At 49.6% G+C, this 11,875-nt stretch overlaps 1 protein-coding gene across 1 annotated transcript in view; it reads right to left on the reverse strand.

Moving 5' to 3' along the window:
• Nucleotides 1-11,875, reverse strand: part of RGS12 (regulator of G protein signaling 12) — a 94,738-nt gene that overhangs the window by 74,963 nt on the left and 7,900 nt on the right. Inside the window, 1 exon segment of the mRNA XM_029235959.1 lies at nucleotides 3,231-3,347. Within this exon segment, the coding sequence (XP_029091792.1) occupies nucleotides 3,231-3,347 (117 nt within the window).

Genomic DNA, 11,875 nt, shown 5'->3' on the forward strand with positions numbered 1-11,875 from the left:
CCCCCTTCTCATGTGGATGATGAGGTGATCTCAAGGACCTTTCCAGCTCTAACAGCCGAAGAGTCCAGCTTAGCATCAGAACACAAATTAACTTACTGTTTTAAGCAAAAAAAACCCAAGTCAATTTATTCCAGAAAATTGTTATTGAGTTTGTAAGAATTTATGGTTAATTTTTAAAACATTACTGAACTCAGGTATTTGCAAACCCATGCTCACAGCAGCATTAGCCAGTTAGCCAAGAGGTGGGAGCTACCCAAGTGTCCATCATCAGACAGACGGATAAATACAATGTGGTCCATCCATACAGTGGAATATTATTCAGCCTTTAAAAGGAAAAAAATTCTGACACCTGCTACAACATGGGTGAACTGCAAAGATACTCTACTAAGTGAAAAAAGCCAGACACAAAAGTTAAATTCCTGAAGGCAGAAAGCAGGACAGTGGGTGCCAGGGGCTGAGGGAGGGGAGGGGAGGGAGTGAGTGATGGGCACCGAGTTTCAGCTGTAGGAGGTAGGAGCCTTCCGGAGTTGACGGGTGATTTTTGCAAAATGATGTGAATGTACTTATTGCCCCAAACTGGACACTTAAAAATGGTAAATTTTATGCTCTATTTTACTACAATTAAAATGTATATCTACTGACACCCTAGACAAAGGTAGAAAAAAGCCACAAAGAAGATATTTTCAAAACCTTTATCTGACAAAGGATTTGTATCCCCAAAATGTAAAGAACTACTACAAAATCTATTTTAAAAATAATAAAATAAATAAAATAAAAATTTAAAAACTACAAGAAGGACATGAATAGGCTACTAATTCAAAAAAGAGAAAACCTGGGCTTCCCTGGGCTTCCCTGGTGGCGCAGTGGTTGGGAGTCCGCCTGCCGATGCAGGGGGCGCGGGTTCGTGCCCCGGTCCGGGAAGATCGCACATGCCGTGGAGCGGCTGGGCCCCTGAGCCATGGCCGCTGAGCCTGCGCGTCCAGAGCCTGTGCTCCGCGGCAGGAGAGGCCACAACAGTGAGAGGCCCGCGTACCGCAAAAATAAATAAATAAATAAATAAAAGAGAAAACCTGAACAGCCAAAGAGCCCGTGATGCAATGCTCAGTCTCACTCACAATCAGTGAAATGCAAATTAAAATGAGTTGGCATTTTATTGAAACAGGGAAAATTTCAGTTTGACAGTACCAAGTGTCGGTGAGCAGGGTAGCAAGGCCCCTGGTCCTGCTGGCGGCCAGAGCCTGGGTGAGGCTCGGATGAGACTGTCACAGCAACTGACTCCCCAGAACACGCTCTCACAGCCCCGGCTGTGCACACGGGCACCTGCATGGCACTGTCCGCTGCAGCTCCGCCCTGAGGGGTCTGTTCCCAACCTTTTATCGCGTGGCCGGAACAGCAGAACGGATAAAACTGTGTGACATATTCATAATGGAATGCTACCTAACAAGTAAAATAAACTAAAACTACAAGGTAAAGCTTGAAAGTATAATACGTTATAAAAGTGGCAGAATAAGACATGCAGTATGATTACATCTGTGTATAAAATTTTAAAACACATAAAATGAACCAGTGAAAGGACCACGGCTGCCAAGGTCCAGGGTGAGCCGGGAGGGACAACCAGGCGGGCACCTAGGATTTTAGGGCAGTGAGATGTTCTGTGTGACACTGTGATGGTGGCTGTGTGACCTCAATCCATCTGTCCAAACCTTTAGAATGTACAGCACAAGGAGTGGCCTCCATGCAACCTAAACTAATCATGTACCCAGCACAGTGGCACATGGGAACTCTCTGTACTTCCTGCTTAGCTTTTCTGTAAACCCCAAACTGCTCTGAGAGTAAAGTCTATTAATTTTTTAAGGATTACAGATCAAAGAAGAGAACCACACAAGAGGATACTCTCAATATGTGTGGATCAATATAATATCTTTAAAGGGGGTATGGGGCTTCCCTGGTGGCGCAGTGGTTAAGAATCCACCTGCCAATGCAGGGGACACAGGTCTGGGCCTTGGTCCAGGAAGATCCCACATGCTGTGGAGCAACTAAGCCCGTGCACCACAACTACTGAGCCTGCGCTCTAGAGCCCAAAAGCCACAGCTACTGAGCCCACATGCCACAACTACTGAAGTCCACACACCTAGAGCCCATGCTCCGCAACAAGAGAAGCCACCACAAAGAGAAGCCCGCGCACCATAACGAAGAGCAGCCCCCGCTTGCCGCAACTAGAGAAAGCCCACGCGCAGCAACGAAGACCCAACGCAGCCAAAAATAAATAAATTAATTAATAAATATTTTTTAAATAATAAAAAAAATAAAGTGGGTATGAAACAGAGCAGGTCCCTGGGGGGCCTCCTGGGGACATATCCCCCAGTACCTCCCCCTACCTCTTGTTTGTAGCAAAGCTTTAGCCTCCTAGGCCCTCCCCAAATTTCAAACTGCAAATGTAACCAGAGAAGTGAGAAAATGCAGAATCAAAAGAAAACAGTCGAGCAAGACAAAACAATAACAGTTTAGCCACTGAACAGTGTCAAGGACCTCTAGCTCCTCCTCGAGGGCTCTAGATAACATCTGAGCTGTGTCCTTGAGCTGTTTTGCAGATACGAAAACCCCCACCAGGTGGAAGAAGTTATGCAGGCTGCCCACCAGCATGTAGACCCCCAACCGGCTGGAAGGTTGATGGCTGAGCTTCCTGAAACATCACCCAGTTACCTCACCACCAACCAGTCAGAGAACTGTGCACAAGCCGACCACATACCCCATGACCCCCTATCTCACACTGTCTTTAAAAGCCCTTCCCTGAAATCCATTGGGGAGTTTGGGTCTTTTGAGCATGAGCTACCCGTTCTCCTTGTCTGGTACCTGTACTTTCCTTCCCCACAACCCAGTGTCAGTAGATTAGCTTTTCTGTGCGTTGGGCAAACGGACCCAAGTTTGATTTGGTAACAGGCAATGATAGGCCCCCAGAGGGTTCTTGTGTCTATTACGGCATCTGGCACGTAAGAGAGGACGGGACACACCGTGATGCTTTGTAGACCAAGGAGCAGAGGAAGAGGGTCCGGATGCAGCAGGAGCGGGTGGGGCAGGGGAGGGGCTGGGTGTGCATAGAAGCCCCACTTGAAGACTGAGTTTACAGGAGAGGGAGAGGTGGTAGAAAATGGGTGGGATTCAAGGGAGATTCAGATGTATCATTTTTTAAAACCTGGAGAATGAAAGAAGAAACCCTAAAATGAAGTTACCTCAAGATCATCGAGGGAGCGGGTGATGCTCAGCCTCCTGGACCTCCCGAAAGATCTCCGGGCAGAGGTACGCTGAGCCGGTGGCAGGAGTCCAATGCCCCGCCCAAACTTTGAGCCCTAAAACAAGAAAAAGACGTCATTACCCTCTTGGAAGGAGACACTAGTTCTGCCTGACACACCGCCTGGAGAGACCGGAGGAGAGGAGGCCTCAAGGTCGTCCAGGTCAACCTCACATTACGAACGAGTCACCACAACCAAAAACGCAAAGTTGAAAAAAAGAGTCATCCCAGGGCCCCCGAGTGTTTGCTGTGCCACTTCCAACTATGTGCCCAGAGGACAACCCCAGCCTCAAACTCCTCGTCCAAGGGCAACGGAAAAACATGTGCGCATGTCTGGGAACGCACAAGTGGGCGGAGGAAATCATTAGTAATATAAAGGCTGGTTTTCAGCAAGCTCGTGCTTTCACATAATTTTAGAAGCATTTTAGGAAATTAAAGAATCTCTAGACATTCAGCTGGTGTCTGAAGACCAAACCAACCCAAATGCATGAAATAACCAGCCATTAAAACATCTTATTCTTTCTCTGGGAAACGACCAGAATTAATTCACTGTCATTATGCCAGACATCTCCCCAAATGTGGTTCCAGCAAATGTCATCACATTTTAAAAATAAAAAGCATCACAGCTGAAAATCTTTGACTTCCTGGGTACTCAGAATCCTAAATGACCGGCTTCAGGCATAAAGGAAGCTACGGGGGTTTCTAAAGACTGCGAGGCCTCAGGCATTCTCTGCTCCCCACCTGCATAGGGACCCGGGCATCTTGCAGAAAGACAAAACCTTGCAGCACTCCCTTATAAAGCTCTCTGGGCTAAGCTTCTGCACAGCCAACCTCGCAGACACCACCCCCTGCAGAGCAAGCGGAGGGAGAGAAAGATCCAGAAGAACTAACAGGGAAAGAGAGGGAGGGAGGGAGACACAGAGACACAGAGAGCGGTAGACACAGGGAGAAAGGAGCTGACTCAGGGAGAGAAGACACAGAGACAAGCCAAGGCTCCATCTCAGATGCGTCGTCACCACCAGCAAAGGGCTCCCCGGGCGTAGTATCACGTCACCACATGTGTTCAGCAAACCCTAGCATTCCAGCAAGAGCCCAAGAGAGAAGCCGTGTGCACACTGTCCCAGCAAACGCATCCTCTGTCTCCGCGTGTCCACACCAGGCGGTGATGTGCCGCCAGCCTGCCCACCCGCAGTCCCCAGGCCGGTGGCGGAAAACAAGGGTGACACAGAGGGTGCTGGGAGCACAGAGGGCAACACAGACGCCCCACGGGGCTGCCATGGAGCTGGGGCTAAGGGCAGGCGGGGGCCACTGGAGGGAAGAAGGCAGTGAGGGTGCCTGGCCACAGCCAGACCCCCACGGGCTCGAGAGCGTCCCTCTGAAAGGGACAATGGCCATGGAGCCGTGCAGAGGTGAAGCTGCACCTGGGCTAGGGCTCGGCCGGGATGCCTCTAAGAAATCAAGTTGCACAGACGACCTGCCTGTCCCCAAATGGGCCCGGGGGACCGGTCACACTGCCGCTCGAAAGCTGAGGAAAAGCCTGTTTACAGAGCGAGTGTAGCTCGGAGCCTGGCCTCCGAGAACCCCACCCCTGCCCCGAGCTGGGTGAGCCTGTGGTTCCAGTTGTGCCTCCACTCCCGGGGACAGGCACCCCAGGCCCCGCCCCACAGGGCTGCTCTGTGACCACTGGCAAGCCCACTCAGGCCTTGTCAAGACCCACACCCTTCCCCACATCTGTGTCCAAGTCCCCCTTCTCCGCCCCCACCCCACCCCCGCGAGCAGCACCCTCTGCTCACTGCAGGGCCTTGTTAGCAAGTTACTAAATTTGACATATTCTCGAGAAAGATTTGTCTAAGAAATATCTTTTTCAAAAAATATGCCCAAAGCTGAGTCTATGTGTAAAATGTACCTGGAGCCCAGCGATCTCTCTCGAGACCCTCACCCCTGCCCCAGGGCCCCTCCTTGCCGCACGGTGTGCCCCTTCAAGAGCCCCCTTCAAGAGCCCGCTTCAGCCCCTTGCTGTGGGGGGGGGGGTCCCGAGGCTTCCACTCTCAGCAGGAACTGGAACCACAGATCCCCAGCACCACCCCCCTGCACCATCTCCCCAGCTGCCTGGAAGCCCTGGGAGCAGCAGGGGCCTTTGCTCTGTGTGTGCTCCCTTCTGGGACCACCTGCCTGGCCGGGTGGCATCTGCTCAGAGAACGCACAAGAGCAAAACTGCGTGGGGGCCTGGGCGCCCAGTAACAGGGAGCCCATCACTGGGGACAGGGGGTCCACGCGGCTGGAAGGAAAGCAGCCGTCTACACGTGGCCGTGCACGGGCGCGTTGCGGGACTGGGGCCTCAGAGGAGGAATAACGCCTACAGAGGTGTGAATCGACCCCGTGGTGACATTTCACCAACAGGGAGAAGCTTCAGCTCTTCTCCGGCTGCTCCTCAGCGAGAGTCCCTGCCCCCCACCCCGGTGTATGCAGACGGCTGTGCATCAATAAACTGCTGGAAAATTCCCGCTGATCTGGCGCCCCCTGCTGGCACTACATCACTCACTCTCCCCAGACAGAACTAAACAGTAGCGATTAGGCAAAAATGGCCACAAATCCGCTTTCTTCAAAGTCAACTCCACTTCTTAAATCGCAAACAACTCATCTTAACTGCTTGGGAAGGCGAGGGGCTGAGGGCTGCCCCAGCTCCGCCTCTCTGCCCGCAAGCGCCCCGTACGAGGGCCAGCTGCCGGCATGGACCTCAGCGTGAGCCCCTTGCGCTCCGGTACCCTGCTCTGGATGGTCAACTGAGAACAGGAGGGCAGGGGGCCCCTGCGGGAAGCCTTCGAGACGAGAAACAGCCAGCAGATGGAGTGAGGGCAGAACTGGGCCGCTGACGCCTGCCCGCCTGCCCACCGCCCAGGGAGAGGTCTCATTTTAGCACAAGCAGTGACCTGGACCAGCCAGTCCAGCCTCCTCAACCTACAGATGAGAACCCGGCAGCCAGTGAAGGGCCTGCTCGGGCCCACACGGCCAGCAGGGTCCAGACCCAGATCTCGTTGCAGCACAGTCAGAACCAGAAACTCCTAACTTAAGGGTATAAATACTAGACCAGAAGCCCTAGTGGGGCAAGGGCTGTGTCCCCCCTCAACAGTGCCTGGCACACAGCAGGTGCTCAGTAAACACTTACTGAACAAATTAACCAAGGATGCCATTTAGCTTACAACAGAGGCCAGACCGTCTGAAGGCTGCCCAAGAGAAGCCGAGGGGTAGGATTTCCCGCTGACATACTTACTTCTCCCGTCATATCAGTCAGAAAGCAAAACCACAGCAACTGGTCCACAGAGAATTTCCCACAAAGAACTACTAACCAGGAGTCAGAGAACTGAAAGGGCAGAAAGAGACTCCAAGATGCCAGGACGGGAAGCGGCTGCACCCCCGGGGCTGGGACAGTATGGGAAGAGGAGGACTTATTTTAACTCTGCAGCCAGATGAGGGGCAGGTGGGACCCGGACCTCGGACCTCAGAGGGGGTACAGGCAACGGCTGGTGTATGGGGGGTGACAAGGCCCCGGACAAGGCGGGGAAACCGCGAACTGGACTCAGCGGCAGCGGCAGGAGGACCCTCCTCCTCTCACCTGGCCGCTGGGAGCAGAGCCAGGTGGGGACCCAGCTGGCAAGGGGAAGAGGGCACAGACCCCTTCCCAGAGCCCATCACAGAAGGCGGGCTTGGGGCTGAGGGACAACAGCTGAGTAACAAGCACAACTTGTGAGATCTGGTTGCTACAAAACTCTCCATATCAGGAAGAATTCTAAGCCCCAAATCAAATCAATTTTAAAATCAACAAAATTCCATTTCCAACACAACACTGGACAAACACAGAGCGGTGACTCTGGAATAACGTGTGGGGGCTGAAGAAGGGCTCCTGGTCACAGTGAATCACCTTCTCGAGAAAGAAGCCAAGACTGGGTGTCCTGCTCAAGGAAGAAAAGGGTGAGTATGTAGGAAAGGACATCCAACTCGAGACAGAAAATTAAGGAATATGTTTGTTTATTCAATAAATATCTAAGAGCCAGGCAGTCATCAAGAGTGAAAACCTTAAAAAGACAGAAACAAGGTGCGTGGCAAAACTTCCAAGCCAATAAAGGAGGTGATGAAGAAAGCAGGAAAACCAACAACAGCCTTGAAAACAAAACACAAACAAAGGCAGGAAAGGAGGAGAGAGTCTAGGAGAAAACAGACTTACAGAAAGTGCACAGTAACCTCATGGAACCAAAACTACACATGCCAGTAATCCCAATAAATATAAATGGACTAAATTTGCCAATTTATTACAGTGTTACTCTTGAATCTCAGAATGTCAAATTGGATCAGGAAAAACATCCAACTACCTGCCACTCATAGTAACAATCCTAGAACATGGAGAAATGGAAAAGTTTAAAGAAAAGGACAGAAAATGCTGACTCAGAGAAAGCTTGCGTTAATAACAGACAAAATAGATCTCATCCCTAACAGGGTTTTTAAATAAGAGATTCAATACACCAAAAAGGAAGAAAGTGAGGAAGAAGAGGAGGAAAAGGGAGAGAAAAATGCCACCATTGATTTTATAACTTTATGAGGTTAGAATAAACTTGATATCAAAACCAGACAAAAACAATGAGAGAAGGGAACACTATAAGACAGTTTTACTCATAAAGACAGATTCAAAAATTTTACAAAAATATTAGCAAACCAAACCCATTAGTGTATAAAAATATAAGAACAAGTTAGGCTTATCTCAGGAATGCAAGCATGGTTCAATATTCAAAACTCTATCAGTGTAATATACCACGTTAGCATTTTAAAGGAGGAAGCCCATTTGATTGTCTCAATGAACACAAAAAGAACCAAAAAAGAAAGGCCAAAATTCAACACCCATTCATGATGACAAGTATTAACAAATACGAACAGAAGTAATCCTGGCAAGGCAGCTGCACAAAGAAAGCAGTGAATCAATTGTACTTTTATATATCACAAAAGTTAACATTTACAATTTTTAAGTAGGTACCCATTTACAATAGTAAGAAAATGTATAAGGTACCTAGGACTAAATCTGGCCAAATAATCTAAGAAAAGAATCTAATTAACAACATTTATGAAGGTAGCTATAAAACTTTACTGAACGAAAATAAAGAAAACCTAAATAAATGAAGAGAGGTACCATTTTCATGGATAGGAAGACTCAATATCCTACATATGTCAGTTCTCCCAATAAAAAAGTCAACAGCATTTTATTTTTTGGAGAATTTATTAGCTGATTGTAAAATCTATATGAAAGAGCAAGGCTCAAGCAAAGCCAAGATCAGATAAGGTGATTTGGCCTATCAGATACGAAGACTTACTACAAAGGTACAATTTTGAAGGTAAAGTGCAGTTGCGGTATTGACAGTGGAGGACAGAGAACTGAGACCCATGTATGTGAACACACAGCACACGGCAGAGGGCACCACTGGGCCTCGTGAGAGCCTGAATTTAGTGCTCCAACAACTGGTCGTCCACATAGAGGAAAAAATGTACTTGCCACCCGCCTTATTCCATTCACAAAAATCAACTCCAAAAAATTTTAGGGGAAAAAAAAGGAGAAAATCTTTCTGTCCTCAGGGTAGTAGTGAATGTGTTATGTCAAAAGTGCAAGATAAAGGCTGACAAGCTGGATGACATTAAAGTGAATAACTTCTGTTCATCAAAATGCCACAGCAGGGCTTCCCTGGTGGCGCGGTGGTTGAGAGTCCGCCTGCCGATGCAGGGGACACGGGTTCGTGCCCCGGTACAGGAGGATCCCACATGCCGCGGAGCGGCTGGGCCCGTGAGCCATGGCCGCTGAGCCTGTGCGTCCGGAGCCTGTGCTCCGCAACGGGAGAGGCCACAACAGTGAGAGGCCCGCGTACCGCAAAAAAAAAAAAAAAAAAGCCACAGCACACGGAACATGGAAAGGGCATTCATGGAACGCTTGCAATCGGCAAAGGTTAATAGCCAAAATCTGTAACTCCTACCAATTAGAGAGAAAGACAACCCAACAGAAAAATGGGCAAAGTTTTCAGTAGGTCCCTCACAAAGAGGAAATCAAATCTCTGTGCTCGAGGGAATGCAAACTAAAGCCGCAACAAGATACCATTTTACAACTAATAGATTGGCAAAAATTGGAGGAGTCTGGCGAAGGCAAGCTTCGGCAAGGATGTGGAGCGATCTGAGTTCTTACAGTAGCTGGTACGGGACTGCCAGGAAAGCAGCATGTTTCTGCACAGTTACAGCATTCTGAGCAAATTTTACTGAGACTTGGGACCTGTACTAAAAGTTTCCACGTCCTGGGACTCAGCAGTTAAATTATGACCAAAGAGATGGTGAGAACTCCAGGTGAGACTGACATTTCAAAGGAATGAGGCCTGGAACACCTCCCAAAGAGGCTGATCTTCTGTCCCTCCTGAAGACACCCACCTGCACTGCAAAGGGTGAGAGGAGAGTCCCAGGATTTTTCCCGTCTAGAAAGAGGATTTGCTTAGAGTAACGGTTTCTCTCCCCCTTAAGGAGGGGAAGGGGGCAGCACGTGTATAATCTCCTGGATCCCTGTTTGGGGAGTTGAGGGGTGATACCCAATGTGGTTCTCATTGCTCCAGTCCAGGGCAAGGACTGGGCACGGGGGAACCACTGTCGTGTTGTACATCAGTAATTAAAGCTGTGTCTGCTCCAGAGACCTGTCTGCTGTCAATATGAACGGATACAGAGACCAAAAGCTTAACACCCGGCCCTGATACAAACCAGCCATTCCATTCTTTGGATAGACCCTGAGAAATGCCTTCATATACACGCCTGGAGACGTGTGCGAGAATGTTCACCAACGCATCATAGTCATTTTGTTAATGGCTCTGTGTGTGTGTGCGCGCGCACACGCGTGGGTGTGTGATGGTGGTATGCTCACACGATGGAATGTTACATAGTTAGAATGATGAACTGCAGCTGCAGATGGTATCATGGATAAATCTTTGAAATGATATTCAGTGATTTCAAAACAGGTTGCATGAGACTGTGTTATAAAGCCATTTTTATAAAGCTGAAGAAACAGCAAAACTAATCAATAAGGGCTTCAAGCACTTCAAACACTTCTGATTCTGGCAGTGGCCACTTAGCTCTGAATATTCTCCCTTTTCCTGGAAACTATACAAAACCAAAGAACAGTAAGGGGTGGCATTGCTTTGTGTCTCTGCTCCTTTGCTCCCGTTTCCTTCACCTCAGTGTCCCCCACTCTCCGTCCTACAGACTGCGTCCAGCTCTGGGAAGCCCTGCCCTGCCTATTCCAGGAGGGCCCAAGCGCTTCTCCCCTGCTCCCCCTAGCGCCTCCACCGGCCTGGGTCTCAAGGTCCACACGCAGCACCGAGCCCCCCAGAGAGCGCTCAGTGCACACGGTCAGAAGGAAGGCCTTGCGCAGAGCGAGCCCATAGGGAGCTAAGGAGCCCAGAGCGCCCTTCCCAGCCCGGCCCCGGCCCCCCTGCCTGGTGGTGCTGTCTCCCCAGACCGCTGACTCTCTCTCCACTGTTCTTTCTTTGCCTCTCGCCTGGGCAGAGAGTGATGCAATGTTGCCCAAGGGCATTGTTTACAAGGCGTGAAGATCAAAGCTGCTGCTTTTAGAGGGAATTATATCATGGGGCCCTAACCTGGCCTTTTTAGTATTCTCCAGAATTTTTTTAGAATCTATTTTAAAACTTCCTCTCATTGTACCAGAAAAACTGCGCAAGACCTGTCTGTTGAATCCAATACTCTCCTGGCTGGATAGCTGATGGTCATTAGCAATGCCATAGAAATACCACTACAGCTTCCAGTACCAGTCCTCACTTTGCTCTCATTAAAAGAATTAAGAAAGTAATTTTCATTTGTTTCTCCGAAGGCATTATTTTTAGTAAGTAAAATATGTTCAGATTCCCATAATAAAAAAATCAAAACAACACAAAATAAAATTATAGTGTCCTGGACGCTTCCTAGTTTTCACTTACTAACCTGAGGTAACTACTACTGTCTGTTTGGAGTTCCTTTTAATTGTTTCTGTATACTTACATATAAATACATGCGTGCTTTAAAATGTCATAGGTTTATTTGGAGGGTATTGAAATACGTTACACAAAAGCGGGATCATAGTAAATATGTACATGTGACCTGCTTTTTCGCTTCGGGCGTCTTGGGGAGCTTTCCACATGGGTAATACCCCACGCCACCCACCATGGCAGAGCCCAGAGCCACAGTCCCCTCTCAGTGATGGACATCTGGGCTGCACACCTGCCTGTGCAGCCACACTTCCCAGCCCCCCTTGCAGCAGGGTGCAGTCACGTGACGAGGCCTGGACAATGAGAAGCAGCAAGAGCTTGTGCAGCTTCTGCTGGGGCTCCACTGCTCCCTCCCCGCTCCTGCAGGCTCCCCCCTCCACCACTCCCTCCCCCCTCCTGCAGGCTCCCCCCTCCTGCAGGCTCCCCCCACCTCCTGCAGGCTCCCCCCTCCTCCTGCAGGCTCCCCCCTCCTCCTGCAGGCTTCCCCCACATCCTGCAGGCTCCCCCCTCCTCCTGCAGGCTCCCCCCTCCTCCTGCA

The sequence above is a fragment of the Monodon monoceros genome, unplaced genomic scaffold (genome assembly GCF_005190385.1).
Source record: "Monodon monoceros isolate NGI ecotype Baffin Bay Population unplaced genomic scaffold, NGI_Narwhal_1 Super_Scaffold_20, whole genome shotgun sequence".
Lineage (NCBI taxonomy): Eukaryota > Metazoa > Chordata > Mammalia > Artiodactyla > Monodontidae > Monodon > Monodon monoceros.